We start from the raw sequence: 24350 nt of genomic DNA, 5'->3' as shown, positions 1-24350 counted from the left end.
GTGGACCCATTAAAGAAACAAATGGCTCCTTCCTGTGGCAGAGGGAGGATTAAGGTGATCTGAGGGCTCCCAGTAATGAAGACAAAGAAGATGAATTAGACTCTGAAGTGCTCACCGCCTCCTGAAACACTTAGGAGATTAAATGCCCATGAGGCTTCCGGTAACGCGTCTGCCAGTGACGCCAGTGCCGTGCAGAGCCTCTGGGTCTTCCAACTGTATTTGTCCATCTCTCTCTGAACACCTCAGCAAGATCCCCTCCATCATCCCAGCAAACTGAGTCTACTTAACTTGTCCCACAGAAGCCGAGATAGCCTGAGTTTGCCTGTCCTCTACCCACTCTTGGAGTGTGGATGGGGCTGAGGGCCACCTGGGGCCTGGGCTCTTCCACTACCACCATCTGCACCCCACCCAACCCCTGCTAATGGAGGAGGGCTGGATGCACTTAACATTCAGAAGCACTCCGTGTCTAATAAACTCCATGTGTTTCATCCCTGGAAGTATTTTCTAGGGGTCACGCTCCCCAGGGCATCCAGCTACAGGCATGACGATAGGGTGGGTACAGGGCTGGCTCACCTCTGCCTGCCTGTCAAGCTGTGACAATCTAGGGTGAAAGGGATGTGGTTATCTTGTCTAACTCACAGCAACCTTTAGAGATGAATTGCTTTCACAGAGGTAAAGGGTGCTGGTATATTTACGTTCCATGAAGATACACTCTCTGTTTGGCATTTTAGAGTGTCTGGATTTTGTAGCATTTCTGAGCCCTTGCTGTGAGTATCATTATCATGCCTGCATGCTCAGTTGTTCAGTCGTGTCTGACTCCCTCAGCTGTGTTGTGACCCTGTGGACTGTAGCCCACCAGGCTCCTCTCTCCATGGGATTTTTCCAGGCAAGAATACTGGAGTGGGCTGTCACTTTTTGGAATATCATTATCAGGAGTCCATTTGTCAGGAATGCCAGTTACTGAGGATTACAATTTTGACTTGCATTGCAGAAGCTCTCTGTAGTTTATACAGCCCTATCATATACATATATGACATGGTAGAAACAGTAACAGGATTTGGGTTCAGGCAGACCTAAATTCAAATCCTGATTCCATTTCCTAGCTGTATGACCTTAGACAAATTGCTTAACTTCTCTGAGCCACAATTCCCTCTGTGAAATAGGGATACTAGTATTTCCTCCCTCCTTGTGTCATTATGATGATTAGGTGGCATAATGCTTGTAAAATAGTTTGAAACAAAGTGATACTCAGTAGTGAGTGGGCCAGGGATCTCTGATAGAACCAGAAACTGGGATGAGTCCATGGAAGTGGAGTCAGGAAATGTGGTTAATGTGGTGATCAGTGTAATATGGTGTGAGTCAATGCGTGGTGTGTTATTGTTTCAATCTGTGTGTGGGTTTCTGCAGATTGTACTGTGTGTGTGTGTCTGTGTGTGTATGAGAGAGAGAGAAGAGAGAGAGCGGTGTAGGGGACTATAAAGCAGTTTGCTTGTATTTGAATATATGTGCATATCTACTATCCGGAGAGGCTTAGAGGAAGCCAGGATCACAACACCCAGGCCTGATCGGCTCCAGAAACCCTTCCCTATAAAGTCAAGGGAAAACTATACCCAGAGAACATGGTCTGGTGTTTGCATGCTTCTAATACTGTGAGGCTGACAGCCCAGGCTTGATGCAATCCCTAGGCAGAGTGTTTTCGTTCAGTTCACCATCAGCTTGGGACCTACATCTAAGGCAGTTCTATGGCCTTTGTGACTCTCTGCTGAGCCCAGAACTCAGCCCTCCAGTCTTACCTCTTTGGTAGTGAAAGGACCAGGGACCAGAGGGTGGAAGCAGTGTCTGTCTTGGGAATCAGGCAGGTGCCCTGCTGGTCTCCACACCTATCAGAGGGAGAGAGAGGAGTGGGGAAAAGGGCTGGGTCTTCTCCTGAACCCCTTGCCTTTCTGGCCTTGAAGGAGAAAGTTTCAAGAGCCCACACTCTCCCTCTATCAGACCCCTTCATCCTTCAAGCCACTGCTCTTGTCTTGATTCTCTCTGTTCTCTGATGGAGGGAAGTGGTGTGGAGGGAGGAGGGCAGGGCAGGGAAGCACTGGGACTCCCTTAGAGGCTGTAAAGGTTCTGCTGGCTGGTCTCAAGGCTGCAGTTGACGTGGTTGCCAAAGCTTTAGAGAGTTATCACAGTGACCTGGGCTTCCCACGTGACACTAGTGGTAAAGAACTGCCTGCCAGTGGATGAAACCTACATCTCCTTATTGGCAGGCGGATTCTTCCCCTGCTGAGCCACTGGGAGGTCCCAACAGCTGCTCTGAGTGCTTGACAAAACATTAAGTCACTTAATACTCATCATCACAGGCTTATGAGTTCTCTTATTTTTCTCTTCTGCAGTAGGCCAAAAAATGCCCCCTCCAAGAATGTCTACATCCTAATCCCCAAAACCTGGGTAGGCTCCCTTACATGGTAAAAGGGATATTTTCAGATATGAATAAGTTAAGGATCTCAGTATAGGAATAATATCCTGGATTTTCTATGTGGACCCAATGTACCACAGGGATTCTTATAAGAAGGAGGCAGAAGGGTCAGAGTCAGAGGATGAGATGTGACTGCGGAAGCAGAGGTCAGAGTGATGGGCCAGCAGGGTCCAAGGAGTCTGAGCAGCTTTTAGAAACTGGAAAAGAACAGGACACAGATTCTCCCCGAGAGCCTCCATGCAGAAGGAATGAAGCTCTGTCAACACCTTGACTTTAGCTCCATCAGGCCTCCTAAAGGCTTCTGACCCCCAGAATTGCAAGGTAAAATTATGTTGGGTTAAGTCACTAAGTCTGTGGTCACTTGTTTTAGCAGCAATAGAAAACGAACACACCTTACTCACCAAGGCAGAGAAAGGTTAAGCAACATGGTCAAGATCAGATGGAAGATGATGATAGAGCCAAGATTTGGAATAGGTTGATCCATGCATTTAGTCACTATGCTCTACTGCCTCTTTGAGGGTGATACCTGCTATATTCACAAATAACTATTGAGGGATCGGTACCCTCTCACTTAGGAGGAATAAGACTTAATTAAAAAATCATCAGATGGGAATGAATGGCTTGGGCCAGGGGGAAAACTGTCATCTGGCTCCTGTATTCTGTCCCTGACAGCATTGCTACCGTATAGCTAACAAGGTAAACCAGTTGTCCCTAAAATCCCAACTCTGGACTTAACTGTAAAGAGGAACATTGTTGATCTGCCTTCTCCCATCTATCACAGTATGTACAGACAAGAATGTTTCAAAGGAGGGGGCTCAAGGCAGGGCCTAATTGGCATTTATTCAAATTGTGCTTAATTGAATACTTCATCTGCACCTCAGAAAACCACATGGGGTACAGGTTCTGTAAAGAGGAAGTAATTTTCATTAACGTGCTCTAAATTAGTCTGACACAAAGACCTACCTGTGCTGTAACACAGCTAATAATTGCTGTGTAATGAACCTGATGCTGCAGACAAAGGTTTCCTTTTTTATTTTGCCTTTCTTTCCCTTCTCCCCTTCCTTCCTGGCTTCCTCTCTCCCTCCCTCCCTTCCTTCCTCCCTTCTCTGTTGGTTCTGTATGTCAAGCAACCACCTTTACTCAGTGGCAAGGCTGGTCATGGTTGGAGGATAGCTGTCCCCGTGAGGTAGGAACTGAGGCCGCGCACCGTGCCCCTCCTCAGCTCCCAGAGAAGGCCAGGTGAACTGCAGTCTGGCACAGGCTTGGCCTTGTGTCTCCTTCCTCACAAGACTGCGCGCTTTAGGCCTCTCGGGAGCCTTCTGCTTTTGGCTGCGTCCTCTACCTGTATGTTTCTTCTACCTCTTTCACTTAGCCCACAAACACTCATAATCCTGAAAGGGTGGGGAAAAAAAGCTTCCAAAGACAAACACTTCTTTAGTCCTATTATCTTTTGAAAATGCAAATAGGAGTTTGTCACTCCCCTCATAAAATACCTTGTGGTGCAGAGTGACCTTCAGGATGAAGGTTATGTCCCTCCCTGACTACCCTCCCCATCATGCTTACCCACCCAGGCCCCTGGCCGGGTCCAAGCTGGGATGGCTGATATAACAGACTAAGAAGGCGTCATATTCTAAAATGTGTTTAGTGGGGAATGGAGAAGAAAGATACTCTATCAGTGTGGCAAACTTTTCCCTTCCTGTTTAAGAGATTTGGTATCTGAATTTATCATCCAGAGTAACATGCCAATATTGAACCAATTAAAATCTAGATAATACGCTTTGTTGGTCAACATCATGTTACTATGCATTATCCTGTTTCAGAACTTAAGGTGCCTGAACTGTGTCAGGAGACTGTCAGCTGCTGCCTCAGAGGTGGCACACGGCCTCCAGTTATACCGTGTGACAGGCTTTGCAGAGAGATAGGCCTCCACCAGGGAAAAGTGTTATTTGATGATTTCTTTTAGTTACTGCTTGAGAGTGCTGTCCACTTCCATGAATTTTCATTTTGCTAAGTTTAATGTTAGGTTCAGTGTCATGAGTGGCATCTGGGTTAACAGGTGCCCCGTTTCCAACATATCCCAGTGGTGTTTGGCACCCTCTACAGTTTGGGGTCTGCAGGAAGTCCCTTACTGGCCCATCTTTAATCCAGTTTTGTACCTGAGTTCTCTGTGCAACCTTGACTGTGCCGGGAGTAGGGCTGGGGTGGGCTGTTGGCTGCTCAGCCCAGAAGTTGTAACCAAGGTTCAGTGTTGACCTGGCATCAGCATTCCTTTCCTACAGGCAGAGTCCTTCAGCCATGGCTGACAAGCAAGGCTTTGCAGTCCGCAGGCTTGTAAAGTGTAGCACAGCGTGAGTCCTCATCAGATTCCATACAGCACCTGAAGTTTATGGCGCAACGCTGCCTTTAGTTTCCTTGTCATGATCTCTATCTTAACCTTAGTCTCCTTTCATTTCAGGTTGAAAATAGGTGGGGCTTAGTATCAGGGCAAGAAGCTGGGGTGGAGAGAACCCAATCCAAGATGGGCTAGCCAGGAACCTACCAATTCTGTCTGCATTCCAGGGCCTGGGTTCAAAGGGACCCTGCTGAAAGGTGACAGAGGCTCCATCTTCACTCAGGTGATTCTGTTCTCTCCAGCGGTGTTCTGGGGCCCCTGAGGGCTGTCCCAGGGCCACATGCTGCTGAATGGGCACTAGTCACTAGGGTAATACATCTGAGTGCCAGAAGCCTGTGAAGATGGCAGAAAATACCATGGAAGGAGGGGCCAAGTGGACTGTAAGGAGTCATGGGCTAAAGGAAAGCTTTGTAGCCCCTGACTCACCTACCTGTACAGAGTACCTTTTGGCTCAGGTGTTCCCATATTCTTAGCTTTTTCAATTCTCTTTTCCAGATTGTGACCATCTTGGCAAACATGTCTGTCCTAGAGCAGTGTGCCTCTGACATTATTCAGGAGAACGGTATGTCTTTTCAGCGGCGTGCATGCTATATGGGTTATGTGGCTCTGCGGGACCTTGTGATTTTGTGTTTGTGTGAAGGCCTCTATGTAGGTATGTAAATTTGTACACATGGGTCTCCACATTTGCAAGGGCACATGAATGTGTGCTTATGTGGGCAACGGGCCAATAGGTAAATGTTCACTTGCTTCCATAGCACTTTGATCCAGTGGGAGGCAGACACGGAACGAAAGATAGGGAATGTCAGGTGCAGAAAGCAAAACAGGGAAGAAGATAAGGTAAATCCAAGGTAGAAGCATGGCAGCTGCTATTTTAATTAGGGTGGTGAGGAGAAGACAGAGACTTCATTAGGATCCAAAAGTAAAAACCTATGCCCATAAAGGATGCATTCCAACTTTAAGTTATTCTCGTGATACTGGGTTTGGCCACAGGAGAAGGCTGACAGGTAGGGGGTGGGGTCAGGGCAGATGGATCCCTGGATGCCTCACCTGAGAGCATCTGTTTCCTCTTGTTCCTTTGCTCCCACCTCGCGCTGAGAGTGTCACCAGGTCCAGATGAGGTGCCCAGGAGCTGATCTAAGTGGTCTCTACTGGAAAGCAGGTCAGCTGGCTGCCTTGCAGCTGGGAAAGGAGTGGAGAGGGCTTCCTGTGACTGAGAAATGAGGGAGCAATTAGCAACCAGTTGGAAACCAAGAGATGCTAATGAGGAGGAGTGAGCTGGGAACCTGGGCAGCTGCCTCTGCTCCTATTAAGCCCCGTTCTCCCAGGTTGCCTTCCTGATTTAATACATGTATACATTCCCCATCCCCCTTACACTATTGAAAAAATATCTTTTTGTGTTAATATTGTGTGACTGGGCTAATCATGAGAAACTTTTTTTTGGCCACATTGCATGGCTCTGTTACTAGTTTTGTGACCTCCATTCTTCCATCTGCAAATGGAACAATAGTAATATCCACCTCACCGGGATGATGTGAGGATTAATATAAAGCTTGTTAGAAGAGTTTCAGGCAAAGAATGAGCTCTGTGCTATGTCTATCTGCTCTTTCAGGAAACAGTGGTGGTCTCATAGGGTTTAAGTGAAGAGAGTTTGATGAAGGAACTATTTACAAAAGTGGGGCAAAATTTGAGGGTTCAGCAGTGGTGGTAATTCAGCCAGGGACCACTAGAAGACTGTAGAACTCCTTGTTCTGGACAGGGCAAGCTTTGTACTGTGAAAGGCAATCCTCCACTCAAGATACTTGAGACTCTGACATGCCTTGCCCTGAAGCTTGGTGATTTTGTCTTTGTCCTGCCCTGAATTGTGTGTGAATGTTGGTGGATGAATGGAAGGTCAGAAACTGTGACCACTGGTCACCCTTACTCTGGGAGGCGGGCCAGGGCAGTCCAAGCTCATTTTTATCAGTCCAATGGTATCAGTGGTGTCCTTCCAGCTAATTTTGCTTCTCCCTCAGGGGCTGGGGCTGAACTGGAGTGAATATTGGGGAGGGAGCATGGCTTTGGGACCTGCTCTCTAAGCTGTTACTCCCCACAACTCTTGGGCAGCTCTGGCACTGAGCCTGGCTAGAACTTAGAAAACACATTCTGGATTTTTGTTGGCAGCCCCAATTTCATTGCATCTTATCTTTCTCTAGATAAGATTTTTATATATTTAAAGGAAACTTTGTGTTTTGTACAATTGTGAGACTTCTCACATGAATACATCCACATTCATTCATTTGATATTCATTCACAAACCTTTGAGCTGAGCAGTATTCTGAACACTTAGGAGACACCCATTCAGGAAATGGACAAACATCCTTGTCCTCACAGTGCTCACCTGCTAGTATAAGAGAAGCTCTTTTTTTTGTCAGGTTCCAGGTACAAAGCTGGGATTAGGGTTAGGATTTGGAAAATGGCTTCTTTAAGGGAACCCTACCTGTGAGGAGTCTGTGAAATTTCTTAATCATGTGGCCCTTCTTGAAGCTGTCATCTTGGTGTCCCCTGTTTATGTCACCGCAGATCACAGTATATACCCAGGACAATCAGACCACTGCTCTGGTTTCAGGGGCAGGTGGAGAGGTTCTCAGCTGACCAAACTGAAGCCTAAACATCTCAGTCCAATTACTCCACCCTCTTCTAGTCATGAAACCCCTCTAAGACATCTGATCTAGTGATTATCCAGCCTAGGGGTAGGTCACCTCCCACCAGGGAGACCCATTACCCCTGGACCTGTCTCAGATGCAACCAGCATCAGAGGTGAAGCAGTGATGGAGGGTAACCAATTATCTGAGTTCTCATCCCTAGCTACTTACTGCGTGACCCTGGGCAACATACTTCACCTCTCTTGGGGCCTCGAAGGGAATTATAATAAATAGTACTTAGTCTCTGAGGCTGTTAGGAGGTTTTAGGGATCATGCATTTACTGTGTATTTAGCACAGCATAGGGATGTAGTAAAAGCTCAGTGATAGCATTAAAAAAATATAAAAGGATGTCCTCCAAAGGTCCCTCCCAGGGATAATGTCTTGCTATGTGGAAACAGAGACACCCCCAGGGCAGATGGAGAAGAAATGGCCTTGTCCAGGTTCCTCCTGTGGTTGAGTCCCCTGAGTCACCCCAACGGCCTTGGCTTGAGCCTGCAACTCCATCCAGCTGGCCCTGCTTAGGCAGCTACCAACTGTTCCTTGCTTTCCACTCAGGGGTCCAACTTATCATGGGCATGCTGTCTGAGAAGCCAAGGTCTGGGACCCCCGCCGAGGTGGCGGCCTGCGAGCGAGTCCAGCAGAAGGCTGCAGTGACCCTGGCCCGTCTCAGCCGAGACCCGGATGTGGCACGGGAGGCCGTGCGGCTGAGCTGTGAGTGGTGCTGGCTGGGGCAGGGGTGGTGGAGGGGTGATCCGGGCTGGGATCAGTCCTGATTTCACGGTGGTGGTGGCGATGGATGACCCAGAGCAGGGCTGGCTGTGCTGGGAAACGCTGGTGTGGGGCCCCAGGGTGTGCCCTGTGACCTTCCTTTCCCCTGGGGCTGAAGCTAGAGAGAGGAGGAGTCTAGAGAGGTTTAAGTTGGCCAGAGAGTGACTGACTTATGGGTTTCCTGTTAATGAGGACCTCATTCTTTCATTCTCTCGTTCATTTCCTCATTCATCCATTCAGTTTTTCACCTACTCTTTTTTATTTAGCCACTCATTCATTCACTCATGAATTCATCCTTTTGATCATTCTTTCATTACTTCATATATCCACCATTAACTCATTCATAATCCACTCATTAAATCCCTCACTCATTCCTTCATTCAGTCAGTCTGTCATTTATTTACCCAACAAATGTTTCCAGAGCACCCACTCTATGCTAGGCTCTGTTCTGAGTGCTGGGCATATACCTGATAACCGCAACCTGATAACAGTGGCTTACAGTCTAATGCAGGTAACATACGGAAAGAAAAGTTTGCACTTGAATATCATCAAGTAATGCTCAAAGGATGTCAGTGGCATGATTGGCACACAGAGGAAGTAGTTTTCCTGCTTCCTCTGGGAGGGGCAAATGATGTTTTAACACGGGAATGAATCCTTAGCTGTAGGTTGAGGAGTTTTTCTGGTCTGAAGGCTAAGGAGTGCCCCAGGTAGAGGCAGGAGATGGCAGCATCACTGACCATCCAGGCACTGGAGGACAGCAAGAGGTGGCCCTGGGGCAGCAGAGAGTCCTGGCTCCATAATGACTTTATGGAGAATAAACATCGAGACTCTGTCTGCACACTTTTTATTACTATCTTATGAGTTTTGCCCCGTTGTTTTTAGAGTTTGAGAGAAGTCATTTTGTATTGAAAAACTAGGTCATTCATTTTACTTTACTCTGTAAAGGCTTAGGAAATATTAACCTACTCAATCTGTAGTCTTCTTTAATTTTAACCACAATATATTTTCTGACTCAAATGGGCAATTGGGGAAGAAAAAGCTACTAAGATGTAAACATTGAGTTTAGCTCTGATTAAAGTACCTGCATGGGAAGTTCTTTCTTAGAGGGACCTTGTCTCACTCCACTGTGGGTGAGCTCCGTCCTGGCCAGAGTTCTGATGCTCAGGGGAAAGGTTTTGATGCTGCAGCTAATTCTGGGCCTGAGCAAGGTTCATTTACACCTGAGGGAGCAGAAAGTCTCCCCCACAGACTCCTCAGAGGGGTTTATCCCCCTTCCTTACCAATTGGCGGCCACCTGCCTCTACCCGGCTCCATGCAGAGGGCTGTGCTAAGAGTCTGGAACACCTTTGGGTCAGGCCTGGCCACACCCATCCTGACCCAGGTGTGAGGGTCTCCCCATGTCTCTCACAGGTATGTCCCGCCTCATTGAACTCTGCCGCTCGCCCTCGGAGAGGAACAGCAGCGATGCCGTGCTGGTGGCCTGCCTGGTGAGTTCCCAGTCTCCCTGCTTCTTCCTTCCTGGGCTTTGGGGTTGCAAACCAGGGACCAGGGGATCAGGCTATGCCACAGTTGACTTGGGTACAGGCAACTTATTCTGGGTTTCCACTTTTCTCTTTAAAATGGTAGCAAGAATAATACCTGTTTCACTAAGTTCATGAGATTGTGATGAATATTATGCAAGGTCATATAGGTAAAAGGCAAAGACCTGGAGAACCTCCATTACTCATGTTTAGTAGCTATGAACCTTTGAGGTTCCGGGGGATCTAACAGCAGGTCAAGACCAGAGGGGCTGGCTGGCAGGATGCTGGGTGGTGGTGGCGATGCTGTGCTGCTTGCAGCATGTGGCCGCTAGGGTCTGACGTCCTCTGCCTGTTCCAAAGAGGACACTGTAAGGAAGCCTCCTTTCCGCCTCAGGTAGAGCCCCATCTACTGGTGCTCTTCCAGCTTCATAGCTCCCTTCCTCTTCGTGGAACAGGACAGGGCAGGACACAGTATTATTTGGCCTGTCCCTAGGATCTTCACCCCCAACCAAGCTAGCACATCCTGGGAGGTCTCTACCCAACTTCTTGATGCTTGGGTCCACCATGAAAGTACCAACAGCACCAGATGAGGAACAGATGCCTTGTCTCTGTACTCCTCCCTGCTAGGCTGCATCGAATCCTAAAGCAGAGCAGCTGGAAGCATCCAGAAGCAGGGAAGCCCATTGTAAAAGCCCTTTAACTTCTAGAAGGGGGTGCAAGATCTTTGGCCCTCAAAGATTGTGTAGGAAAAGGGATGGATCTAGAGGTCCTTCAGTCTGTTTCACAATAAAGCCCCTCCTCACCCCATCCTTTTTTTTAAAACTGATCCCATCCCATTTCTGGGAGCTCCTAACAGGCAGTGTGTGGTGGTAGGAATAGCAGGCATTTTAGTCAGACACACCTGTCTTGGTTTTGCCATTAATGAGCTGTGTAACATTAGGTAGGCCACTAAGTGCTGTAAATTTTATTCAATAAATATTTGCTGAGTGATTATATGGGCCATGTACTCTTCTAGGCTTTGGGGATGACAGATGTGGGAAAAAAGGCAAAAATCTCAGCTTTGATGGGGCTTTTATTTTGATACATGCAGAACAACCTTCATCTTTTTTGTGCCTTGGACGAGCTGGTGAAGCTTATGGATCCCTTCTCAGTATTAGTTTTTATAATGCATAAAGTAAAATATATAGAATTAAAAGGAAAGTAATCATATTAAAATAATTATTAGACTGTTTAAACAGATAATATAGTAATAGCAGTTTAGTTCAGTCACTCAGTTGTGTCTGACTCTTTGTGATCCCATAGACTGCAGCATGCCAGGCTTCCCTGTCCATCACCAACTCCTGGAAATTGCTCAAACTCATGTCCATTGAGTCAGTGATGCCATCCAACCAACTCATCCTTAATATTATGTATATTAATATATATTAACATACATAATAATATATAATATATAATAATTATATATATTATATACACAATATACATCCAACCAATTCTCATTAATACTATGTATATTAATATATATACTTTTAGATTAACTCATTAAATAAAAACTAACCATGAGTCTTGACTAGCAATGAGCATAAATTATATTGAAAGTACCTCCAAAAACTGTAATGGGATGTGAAATTGTTAGTGAACCAAATTTGGGTCCATATGCTCATGGGCAGTAAAGCCATTCCTCTGACACTGGGTTGTGGAGAAAGAAAGTGCAGTGTTTTTGCAGGTACCAAGTAAGGAGGTCAGGTAAGCAGTGCTTAAAAGGCCCAAACTCCCCAAAGGCTTTCAGGGAAAGTTTTTTCAAGACAAGATAAGGGAGGAGGGTTTGTGGGGTATGTGATCAACTCATGAACATTCTCCTGATTGGTTGGTGGTTAGGTGATCTGGAGTTAGCATCATCACCCTTCTTATTTCAGCTGGTCAAGAGTCTACGTGGGCAGCATAGAGTTAACTTCTTCCACCTATTGGGGGTTTCAGTATCTGTAAAACAGTTTAAAGGACATGGCTCAGAATATTGTACACATCCGATGAGGAGAAATGAAAGGCCTTTGACTTTGTTTAATGGCTTAACTATCATTATTTTGTCTTGCTTGACTATTTTTCTTTTCTTTCTGCATTCCTCTCTTCTCTGATTAAATGTACTCTTTGGAACTCAGGGAAGTCTAGGAGACTAAAGTTTTTCTACGGACAAGAGGCAGGTAGAGGTTATGGGGGGAGAGGGGTGCTGTTCCACAAAGGCTCCATAAGGTCCTGAGAGTGAAAGTGTTAGTGCTCAGTCATGTCGACTCTGTGATCTCATGGACTCTAGCCTGCCAGGCTCCTCTGTCTGTGGGATTCTTCAGGCAAGAATACTGGAGTAAGTTGCCATTCCTTCTGCTTCTGGAGCTTCCTGACCCAGGGTGCCGCTCAGTTACAGAAGTCCCTATGATTCCTGTCGGTGAACAAGTAACAGGCTTTGCTGAGACTTCTTGATTTATCACTGCATTCACAGCTGAAGGAAAGGCTATTTCATTCAATTGGAGGGCAGTGAATGTAAAGATATAATATTTTTCATAGGCCTTTTTCTCCATAGACCTTAATTCTGTCTGGTCTGCTGAATACAGGGAGAAAGTTACTACATGGCAAATGCATAGTTGTTGGTCCCAACTATTGCATCTTCACCACTTGGGTGGCCAGCAACTGCCTGACACTGAATAGGCCCTGAAGAAATGTTGAGCAGTTATAAAGCTTCATTCAGACATGGGGGCTTATTATGATTTATTTTCCATCTTTATCATTAGGTTGAAAAAGAGCACATAGACGGGCTTGGCCTTTATTTTCCATCACTTGAAGGACTTTCCCGTGGAAAAGGGATTAAATTTCTCCCTTGTGGACAGGTTTTTGGATGCTGAATAGAGGCCCTTCCTCCAGAATCCATCCTTAATGTGGCTGCTGGCCTGATTTTCCCCATGACAGTTTACAATCATGACCTTTCCACCAGCAGCTCTTCCCTGGGTCCCCCTTGCCTATGGCCTACTGTCTATATGCTTGGCCCTTCGTAGCCTGGCTCTGACCTCTGAAGACCTCCCACTGCCTCCAGGCCCTTTCCAGCTCAGGTCAGAGTGCCCTAAACCACCCTGACACTGAGCTTTATCCCTTGTCCTAGGCAGATGCCCTCTCTACAGCTCTGCCTGCTCTCCCTTCAAGGCTCGGATCAAAATCTTCCTCCATGAGGCTCAAATATAGGGAGTACACAGTGTGGACCTGGGCCTGCCTGCGTGGATTTTGTTTTCCCCTGTAGAAAGCAGGCTGTGTTATCCTGTGTTCTCGGTGTTATAAGGGGAGGCTCTTGGAATTCCCACAGAGGTCTGTCTGATGCTGAAGGTCTTGACTTTTTGCCCAGACCTTCTTGTTTGCAGCCATGCTTTCTCCCCTTATGCCTAATGGCCCAGTCCTGCTCCCTTGGCTCATGGGAGGGGGTCTGTACTTCTCACCCTCTACCTTAGAAACTTCTCAGGGCTGGGGTTCTTTCCCAGCTCTTGTGTTTACATAGGCCCTTAGGTTTGGTGACTGTTTTCTTGCCTGGCTGAGGGACCTATGGACTTGTCTGCTTACCGCCCAGTCCCCAGTGTTGGTGGGTGTTAGGATTTGACTCCCAGAAGGGGCTCCATGCCTGGCTGGTGAGCTGGGGCCACTTGGAGCCTGATGGATGAATTAGGGGTACCTCTCTTAGCCCTCCCTAAGCCTTCTTCCCAGTTTCAGAGGCGCTCTTCAGGTGAAGGGAGGACACCTCAGTTATCATCTCCCACGTCTGGAAAAGCAGCCGCACAGACTGCCTCTTGCAAACAGAATTGATTTTTCCTTAATGAAGCGGCTGTCAGAGGGCTGCAGGGCTTGTTTAAGACTTGGGTGTTTTCAGACTGTCTGGGAATGAGGTCTTGGGAATATTAACCCCCTCTGAGGAAAGGAGAGGCCAAGGGAAAGGCTTCAGAGGGGGAGGGGTCCTCTGAGCCCCTGGACCCTGAGGAGGGGGTGCTCTGGGGTCATTTGGGTTCATGTCCTGCACACTTTCTGGAGACCCTGGGGAGTGGGGGATGTCTATTTGCCTTTGTGGGTTTTGGGATCTGTTTCTAATTCTCTCTTGTATTTTGTTTTGCTTTTCTCGCCCCCAAAGTTTGCCTCCTCCCTTAGGGATGTTTCTCTCTCCTTCTCCACTCCCCCCCATCCTTTTTACCCCCCTAGTCCTCTCTCCTGTCTCGACTCCCTCCCCACCTCCTCCCACCAATTATCCTCTTGTTCCAGGGTGTGCTCTTTTTTTCTCTGACACCATCTCTTTCTCTCTCCATCTCCCTTTCATGCTTAACTCTCTTATCTTTTCCAAGTTCATCTATGTCTCTCTTTTTATAGTTCCTTCTTGTTCTGTTTTTCTTTTTTTTTTTTAGTTCTACCACTGTATTGCTCCCAACCCATCTCCCTCCACCCTCCTGCACACATGCTCAGTCATGTAACCCCATGGACTGCAGCCCGCCAGGCTCCTCTGTCCGTGGACTTTTCCAGGCAAGGATACTGGAGTGGGTTGCCATTTCCTTCTCCATGTTCTGTTTGTCTGATGCTCTTTCTCTCTGTGTGTAATTTCCTCCTTCTACCTCATTTTTGCTTTTCATGGGTTTATTTTCTTTGTCTTTCTTTTGCTTTATTTTTACCCTTGATAATGTAAAATACATCGATGGCCTCATATTCTTGCATCTGTGGAAGACCCCTGATTCCATTTTTTACAGTGACACCTTGAAGGCAGTGGGGTTATTTCTCCCAGTTGGAGCCAAGAGGTATCAGAAAGGGTGATGGAGTTCAGTCTTTAGCCCTTGGGGATGTCATACGGAGGAGAGGCAGGACATACTAGTTAGAGACAGTCTCCTGGGATCTCCCTCCTGCCACCAGTGGCTAAGACTCTGCTCATGAGCAGAGATGCGTGGCCCTTATCCTTGATCCAGCTTGGACATGGCAATGCCTGTTAGTCCAATAGACAAGCCATCCTACCTCTTATGTCTAGGTAATGAGCTACATGTTTGCTCCGTACTCAGTATAAGCTAGTGTTTTGGGCTTGCAGCATGCTACCTGTGTTTAGGTCTGAGGGCCCTGGAGTTGGACTGCTGTGTGGTCGTGGGAAGGCCAGTTTCCCTCTCTGAGTCTTAGTCTCATTTCTAAATTGGAGATCATGATACTTACCTTGCGTATCCCATGGGGATTAAATGTAATACTCTGTAGTCAGTAAGAGTTTGCATTCCTCCTCCTTTGCTTCTCTGCCATTCCAGATAGTCTCCTCTCTGTTTTCCAAGGGAAGGGCATCCTTAATCTCCCATCTTGTTCCCTGCTGTATTTAGGTTTGAGAAGAGGGAAAGAATTAACATTCATTGAACACTTAGTGTGCATGGCTTCAGCTAACCAGCAAAGAGGTCTAGGTAGGTACACAGCATACATTTATAGTTTAAAGGTTGCTCTAGCAATAAAACTCAGTTTAATATTTGTTCATTTTTTTCCCCCAGCAAACATTTATTGAGTCCTGTGGCAAGCCTTGTTCTACCTGCTGTAGATAGAGGAAAAAATACAACAGTCTCTGTTTTTGAGGAGCTTAGAGTCTGGTGTGGGAGATAAACACCTAAATAACAGTTGCAGTAGAGTGTGAGAAGGTCGAGGTCAGCCCAGGGGCTATGGGTAGACAGAGGAGGGAGGGATTTTCTCTGCTTCAGGGAATCAGGGAAGGCTTCACAGAAAAGGTGATAGTGGGCCAGGCCTTGCAGTATGAATATACCTGCTGGCTAGAAAAGAGTCAGTAGGGGTTTCACATCAAGCGGAAAATCTGAGCAAGGGCACATGGACATAAAACAGGATGGCATACTCAGGGAAGAGTGCAACACTCAGTATATGGGGACCTGGTTTCACTCTGCTTGCATCTCTCTTTCCTGTCCATCCCCATCTTGGTGGCAGAATTTCCATCTCCTTCAACTTTATGACATTGCTGCTTCTTTCTCTTCCCTCCTCTCCATCCCAAATACTTTAGAACCTTGCTGAATTTATGGATGGATGAATAGTCCTTGCTGTCCCCTCTAGGGACCTGGAAGTGAGAATATAATTCCACTAATGCTTCTGGCAGTTCTAGTCTCTGAGATAAACAAATCTTGAACCTAAATATGTCGCTAAATCGACAAAATCCTTAAAATGACAGATCTTCAAAATAATCAGTTTCCTAAGATGATTGAAAAACCAAGATGGCAAGACCATTTAGATCATGAAAACTTTCAGAAGGCATTCGCCCTTGTGATTAAGGTACCAATGAAGCAAGGTGACTGTGTCACAAGGTTGCTATGGTGACTAGGTGACCGAAAGGACCAGCCCGCTAAGGTGTCAAGGTGATGATCAGCTCAAATTGGCTGATAAATGAGCCATACACTGAAATGCATCTCTCAGGGAAGTTGCAGGCCCACATGAACCTGAGCGGACCCAGTGTGACCTCTTCTGTTTTCTCATCAGGCTGCTCTGCGCAGACTGGCCGGTGTCTGTCCTGAAGGCCTCCAGGACTCTGACTTCCAGCAGCTGGTCCAGCCCCGGCTTGTAGACTCTTTCTTACTCTGCAGCAACATGGAGGAGAGTTTTGTGTAGCAAGTGTGGGAGACAAAAGATATTCGGCATCATTCTCAAGACCCTATCTGAGTACATTCTTGTGAACGTACCTGATTATACACCAGCCCTTCACCTCCTTATTTATACTTAATTTATTTTTTATGTGAAATGAACAGAGGGCTAAATGTTCTAGCAACATCATCAGGCAGTCTGTGGTCTTTTGGAGTCTTTTTTTTTTGTTTTTTTTTACTTCTGTGACCTTTTAGTTGCAGATGTTGAAATGCATAATGGCTAATATGACAGATTGTCATGAGTGATTTCATTTCCTCTTGCTTTCTCAACTCTCAATATGTAATCTTGCATCATTTTTTTAAAAAAAATTGAGAACCAGAGTATTTTAGCTGCCCAGCAGTTTTTTTAAAAGTTAGATTTGTTCTTTCTAAAATATTGTAAATGAACTTCATAGTTGGACAGACTATACTGAAAGGAAATTCTAGTTTTATTCTTAATAAATGTAATCATATAAAATGTTTCTTGAATTTTCTGATTGTATTATGTCTTAGACTAAGTTCTTGCTCCCTAAAGTTTCATGCCACAAAAACCTTCTCAACTATTAAAAGTGCATAGAAGCTTATATTGTCTTCATAGTTGTGTAAATGGGTCAAGTTCTGAGTGATTTAGTGAGAAATCAAAAGATTTCCAAAGACCCAGGAACTCAGTTTCCTTTGGCTTGCTTTTTTTTTTTTTTAACCTTATGGTAAATTATATCCTCAGATGAGGTATTAAGTAATCAAAACTTAATGCATTGACACCAAAACAGACATATGGACAGATCAGTGGAACAGAAGAGAGAGCCCAGAAATAAATTCATGTACCTACAGTCAATCTTTGACAAAAGAGGCAAAAATATACAGTGGCGCAAAGACAGTTTCTTTAATAAGTGGTGCTGGGAAAAACTGGATAGCCACATATAAAAGAAAAAAATTAGAACATTCACTAATACCACATAAACAAACAAAAATAAAATAAAACACAAAAATAAACCCAAAATGGATTAAAGACCTAAATGTAAGACTCGATACTATCAAACTCTTAGAGGAAAATACAGGCAGAAAACTCTTTGACATAAATTGAAGTGATACTTTTTTGGATCTGTCTCCTAGAGTAATGGAAATTAAAACAAAAATAAACAAATGAGACCTAATTAAATTTAAAAGTTTTGTAAAGCTAAAGAAACCATAAGCAAGATGAAAAGACAGTCTACAGAATGGGAGAAAATATTTGCAAACAATATGATCAACAAGAGATTAATTTCCAAAGTATACAAACAACTCATAAAGCTCAATATCAAAAAATGCAAACAACCCAATCAAAAAAGAGGCAGAAATTCTAAACAGATATTTCTCAAAGAAGACATATAGATGGTCAATTGGCACATGAAAAGGTGCTCAACATTGCTAATTATTAGAGAAATGCAAATCAAAACTCCAATGAAGTATCATCTCACACTGGTTAAAACGGCCATCATCAAAAAGTCTACAAATATATAAATGCTGGGAGAGGGTGTGGAGAAAAGGGAACCCTCTTACATTGTTGGTGGGAGTGTAAATTGGCACAGTCAGTGTGGAGAGCAGTATGGACATTCCTTAAAAAACTAAAATTAGAGTTACTAAATGATCCAGCAATCACACTTCTGGGCATATCCAGATAAAACTCTAATTTGAAAAGATACGTGCACCCCAATGTACATTTCAGCACTATTCACAATAGCCAAGACATGGAAGTAACCTAAATACCTATTGGCAGATGAACGGATAAAGAAGATGTGGTATATATATATATACAATGGACTATTACTTCTCCATAAAAATAATGAGCTAATGCCATTTGCAGTATTATGTCAAAAGAGCAAGACAAATACCATATGGCATTGCTTATATGTGGCATCTAAAAAAAGTTATACAAATGAACTAACTTATAAAACAGAAAGAGACTCATAGACTTCAGAGACAAACTTACGGTTACCAAAGAGGAAAGGGAGGAGGAGGGATAAACTAGGATTTGGGGTTTTACTAAATTGGGGATATATTAATTATATACATATACACTTTGCTGTTTAGTCGCTAAGTTGTGTCTGACTCTGCAACCTCATGGACTCTAGCCTGCCAGGTTCCTTTGTCCATGGGGTTTCCTGGGAATAATACTGGACTGGGTTGCTGTTTCCTTCTGCAGGGGATCTTACCGCTACTATATGTAAAACAGATAACCAACAAGGACTTACTACTGCACAGCACAGAGAATTAAACTCAGTATTTTGTAATAACCTATAAAGGAAAAGAATCTGGAAAAGAATATATATGTGGATTACTGAATCACTTTGATGTATAGCTGAAACTGACACAACATTGTAAATCAACACTATTTTAATAAAATAAATTAATATCAAATTAAAAGGAATAAAAATTTTAAAAAATGATTCCATTTATATTCTCCATTACAGATGGGGAAACTGAGGCTTGAAGAGGTTAAGTATATTGCCAAAATTAAATAGCTGTTACTAATGTGGGGACTGAAACCACATCTCTCTGATTTCAGAGGCTAACTGGGAAGAAATCAGGAACTTATCACCAGGTCCTTACTATACGGTAAATATGGATCTGGACCTGTGCTGAACCATCGTCCTCTAGCAAACATACTATGAGGGGTCTATTCTGGGCCCAGGGAAGAAAAGTAGAAATGAATAAATGTTGGTATCACCTGTGAATTTAGACTGGAGGGTGGTTGCTTAGTTGTCAGTAAACCAATCACTTGAAAACCTGTAAAGTATACTGGTTAAAAAAACTATGAGCTCAGCAGCCCGCCTCGGTTTGAATCCCGTCTCTGCCGCTTGCTAACTGTTAGGTAGGGCTCATATCCTCTCTGTGCCTCTGGTTTCTCACCTGTAAGATGAGGTAATGATGGTGCCTTAATCCTAGAGCTGCTGTAAGAATTAAATGTGTTCATACTTGGAAAAGGCTTAGACTGGTGCCTAATGACAAGTGCACAGTAAGTGTGGCTACAGTTAAAGTCAGCCAAATCCCATGTTTGCATTTATGCCAGTTCTCTGAGCCGTCTTATGGTGTCTCAGATATGGGACTTACAGCTTGTTAGAAAGAGAGACTTTATCCTGCAAGGGATGTAGGGGTCATCTAGTCCCATCTCTACATCCCTCACTTAGGAGTAAAGACAGTTGCCTAAAATGACATAGCAAATTAATAGAGGAGCTGGGACTTGGGTCCCAGCAAATTATAACAGCTATCACCACAGCTGCCTGTTCTGAGCACCTGCTCTGTGCTAGGCACTGTAACATTTACAACTTCATTAAATGGTGCACTGGGAAGACCCAGAGGAATCGGGTGGAGAGGGAGGTGGGAGGGGGGATCGGGATGGGGAATACGTGTAAATCTATGGCTGATTCATATCAATGTATGACCAAAAATAAATAAATAAATAAATATTTCAAAAAAAAAAAAAAGAGACAGCAAAGGAATATGTTCCAGATGAAGGAACAAGGTAATACCCCAGGAGAACAACAAAGTGAAGATAGGCAATCTACCCAAAAAAGAATTTAGAGTAATAATAAGATATTTATGCTATTATTAAAATAATATTATTCAGAGTAATAACATTAATAAGATGACCCAAAATCTTGGGTGGATCTAAAATTATCATTCTAAATGAAGTAAGTCAGACAGGGAAAGAGAAAATATCATATGCTATCACTTACATGTGGAATCTTAAAAAATGATACAAATGAAGTTATTTACAAAACAGAAAGAGACTCATAAACTCAGAAAACAAATGTATGTACCAAAGGGGAAAGGATGTGGGGAAGGGATAAATTGGGAGTTTGGGATTAACAAACACATATTACTACATATAATGTAGATAATCAAAAGGGACCTACTATATAGCCCAGGGAAATCTACTCAATATTCTTTAATAACCTAGATGGGAAAAGAATCTGAAAGAGAATAGGTATATGTATACCTGATCACTTTGCTGTACATCTGAAACTAACACAACATTGTTAATCAGCTATACTCCAATATGCGGTTTCCCAGGTGGCTCAGCGGTAAAGAATCTGCCTGCCAATGCAGGAGACACAGGTTTGATCCCTGGTTCGGGAAGATCCTCTGAAGAAGGAAATGGCAGCCACTCCAGTATTCTTGCCTGGGAAATCCCATGGACAGAGGAGCCTGATGGGCTACAGTCCATGGGCTTGCAGAGTCAGACACAACTAAACAATAACAATACGCTCCAATATAAAATAAAAAAATTTTTAAAGCTTATGCACACAAAATACTATATATGCGTGTGGGAAAATCATATGTAGTTAAAGCATTAATAATGGTTGGTGGTATAGGCTGAATTTTGTCCTCCCTAAATTCATATGTTAACATCCTAGCCACCCCTCTACCCCTTGCTCCCAGGTTCTCAGACTGATATTTGGAAATAGAGTCACCGCAGATGTAATTAGCTAAGGTGAGTTCACACTGGAGTCATGTAGGCCCATATTCCAATATGACTGGTGTCCTTATCAAAGAGGAAGAGACAGAGAGACAGGCACATAGGGAAAACACCGTATGAGGATCAAGTCATGCAGCCACAAGCCAAGGACCTGTCCAAAGCTACGAGAGAGTCCTGGAACAGATCCCGTCTCGAGTGCCTTCGGAGGGAGAATGGCCCTGTGGACACCTTGATTTCTAATGTCGGCTTCCAGAACCATCAGGCAGTAAAAGTCTATTGTGTAAGCTAATCAATTTGTGGTGCTTTACTATGGCAACCCTGGGAAACTAAACAGGTGGGAAGGATACACACAACTTCAAGGTAATGCTTATCCCTGGGGAGGAAGGAAAGGAGATTGAAGAGGGACTTTGTGAGACCTTTATTTCATTAATAATAAAAAACATCTGTAGAATATATGGTAAAAGGTTAGTAGCTGTTAAATCTGGGTAATGAGCATATGGGTGCTTGCATATTATTCTCTGTGTGTTGATGCTAAGTCACTTCAGTCTTTGAGACCCCATGAACTGTAGTCCACCAGGCTCCTCTGTCCATGGGATTCTCTAGGCAAGAATGCTAGAGTGAGCTGCTATGCCCTCCTCCAGGGGATCTTCCCAACCCGGGAATCAAACTCACGTCTCCTGTATGAGAGGCAGGCTCTTTACTGCTAGAGCCAACTGGGAAGCCCATTGTTCTCTGTACTTTTCTTAAGGTGTAGAACAGTCCAAAATGAATCAATAAGATATTAAGAGGAGTGTATCAGCACACCTAGGAAAAGCATGGCCTGTTGTCTGGTTGCTGATTTTAAAGTTGTGATAAACCCAAAGCCCTGCCCCATCTTTGGTGATAAAGCGAGAGCTTCCTGGTGACTAAAGACGCTGAGGATCCATCCAGATGGGCTTCCATCCAAAAGAAAGCCAATAGCTGGCTCAGACTATTATTTATTTTTAGAAACAGCCAGCTGATTCACCAGTTCATCTTTTGAAGTTTTTTTATAATTGAAAATGCATCATTCTTCCTGCTCTGGAGTCAAGATATAAGATCAGAATGTCACTAATTAGAGGAGTAGGTCTTTCTGGAAAATATCATCGCTGATGCTAATAGGCATACAATACCCGTCCTAGAGAGAGCTCTCCAGGGCAGTGGCTGATGTAATTTGATGTGTTAATACTCGACCTGGACAGACTCAAGAATTCATAATGACATCTGTTGAACCCTTTGAATACTTCCCTGACTAAGTTAGAACTAGAATTCTGGAGCAGAACTCCCAACAGTCTGCTTTAGGTGCTCTCTGCCCTGGGGCGGGTCTGGCAGCAGGCTGAGATATGAAACTTGAAATCAAATTTAAAATCTTTTGCTCACTGCCCACATTTAACATAACACATCCATGGCAGAATGAGGCAGGCCATCTAGGGTATAATTAACAATCACTATTCCCTGACAGTCTCAGCAGCACAAATGCCAATTTGCTTGTCAAATTCCAAAGAGAGAGGAAGGGGCCATGTGGTAGGCATACAATACAAAGCCCTTGTTGTCTGGGCCCCACTCAGCAATTGCTCTGTCCTTGTGTAGCAGGAAAGGAAATCATGTCAGATACTAGTCCGCTGGGCTCTAGATCACTTCCTGAACAGCTCTCCAGTATCAGATTCTGATCCAATTGGGTTCTATGGGTCTGTTGGTGAATCAGTAAAGATATAAACGGAGATCACCAACTGGAGGAGAAGCAGTTCAGAGAACTGACACAAAGTTCCTTTATTTGGGGCTTGCTGGATATATACTGATTGAAAGTGCTAATAGTTATCAGACTTTGTTTTTGCTTAATAAAGACAAGGAAGTGAATTATTATTTAATAATTACACTTTGATAGGATAATTTTATCTAAAAGTGAGGTTATTTTTACAAATGAATGAGAAGAATTCCACTGTGGTATAAATGTTGAAAGCTACTTCTGTAGCTAATCATGAAATCATTTCTTTGTTCTCCGAAAAGGAACTATTGATCACGCCATAAATAACTAAAAATTTACCTCTTCTACCTCATATTCTCTCAAAATAAAGAAAGAGTTGTATTGCTTGAGTTGAAATGAGATTGCTAAGCAGATTTCACTCATGTTTTTCCTATTGTTGGATAAAAGTCAGGTCTCAGATCTTTTCTGTTTAGGAGACAGCTTAGATAATTGATCATAGCTTCCTGCATGGCTATATTGGTGGGAATTCTGAGAAGGGCAGAATGGTATACTCTTCTTGTAGAGGCAACATCTCAGAGTAGCTGAACTCTTGCTTCTGGAGCCAGGCTGTTCTGTTGCTTGATTAATCTTGAATAAATTTTCTCTTCATGTTTTACTGTCACTAGCTATAAAATGCTAAAAAAAAAAAAAAAAAAAAAAAAAACCTTTATCATGGGATTATTGTTAGGAATAAATGAATGAATTTGGTAGAGAGCTTTAGAAAAGTAACATATTTAGCTCTTATTACTATTTTCATCATCATGAATTAGTAATGCCTGCCAGTGATGAGGGCGGGGAGAGTAGTGTAAGAAACGACAAGGATTTTACCACCGTTTGATCCTAAAGGGCAACATTTGCTCCTCCTGCTGATCTGAGTTTTCATTCTGCCACATTCTCAGTTTTGGTTTTCATTTTTTTCATTCTCAGTCTTTCCACACCCCCACACTAGGCCAACTTCTGCTTTGCCTCAGAAAGTTGCTTCTATTTTTCTGTACCAGCACTGAAGCCTAACAGCAGATGTCTTGTTCTTTCTGCGGTTACTCAAAGTCCAGTTTTCACAGCACACAGCAGCACAGACTCAACCACAGAAACCCCATCAACTTTGTATCTTTTGCAGTCGCCTGCCATTTGGTACCTGACTAAATACCTGTTTTACTTTAGATACTGTATATACTCTCAGTGATCTGATGAAGGTTATTTACAAACGAGGAAACCGAAGTTTAGAGTGTTTAAGTGGTAATTCACCTACAAGAGAAAGATCTGGGTTGTAAATGTTGATATTTTTGATCCATGAAGTTTGTGCTTCTTTCTTTCTTGTAGCGTGCTGCACTCTGAAACCTACAGTTGTCAGCACTTGGTTCTAGTACAGGTTAGGATACGCAGGGTTCTGCAGTGTTTGTTCCAGTGAATATTGGGAGAGACGGAAAACAGGTAGACCTCCTAGAAAAGAAACAACTGAAGATGAAGTGCACTCAGGTGTAACCCACTTCTGTGCCTGGTATGGGAATCAGGCTGGACTGATTTGGGTCAGCAGAAAGGGGAAGGTAAGGAAGATCCAGAACTCCAGATCAGGCATGGCAAGAACATCAGATACGGTAGGAAGAGTGGACTGGACTTCAGTGCAGGGGACAACAGCATGAATCAGACAAACCT

At 44.1% G+C, this 24350-nt stretch overlaps 1 protein-coding gene across 3 annotated transcripts in view; it reads left to right on the top strand.

Moving 5' to 3' along the window:
* INSC (INSC spindle orientation adaptor protein) overlaps nt 1-16958 on the top strand; it is a 132887-nt gene extending 115929 nt beyond the window's left edge. For all 3 annotated transcript variants that reach the window (XM_043902403.1, XM_043902416.1, XM_043902408.1), the window contains exons 10-13: nt 5355-5421; nt 8097-8252; nt 9720-9796; nt 16337-16958. In XM_043902403.1, the coding sequence (XP_043758338.1) occupies nt 5355-5421; nt 8097-8252; nt 9720-9796; nt 16337-16465 (429 nt within the window). In that variant the 3' untranslated portion in view covers nt 16466-16958. The remainder of the gene's footprint in view (nt 1-5354; nt 5422-8096; nt 8253-9719; nt 9797-16336) is intronic.
* Nucleotides 16959-24350: the final 7392 nt, after the last annotated feature.

This window comes from Cervus elaphus, chromosome 1 (assembly GCF_910594005.1).
Source record: "Cervus elaphus chromosome 1, mCerEla1.1, whole genome shotgun sequence".
Lineage (NCBI taxonomy): Eukaryota > Metazoa > Chordata > Mammalia > Artiodactyla > Cervidae > Cervus > Cervus elaphus.
This window is presented reverse-complemented; position numbering and strand designations above follow the sequence as displayed.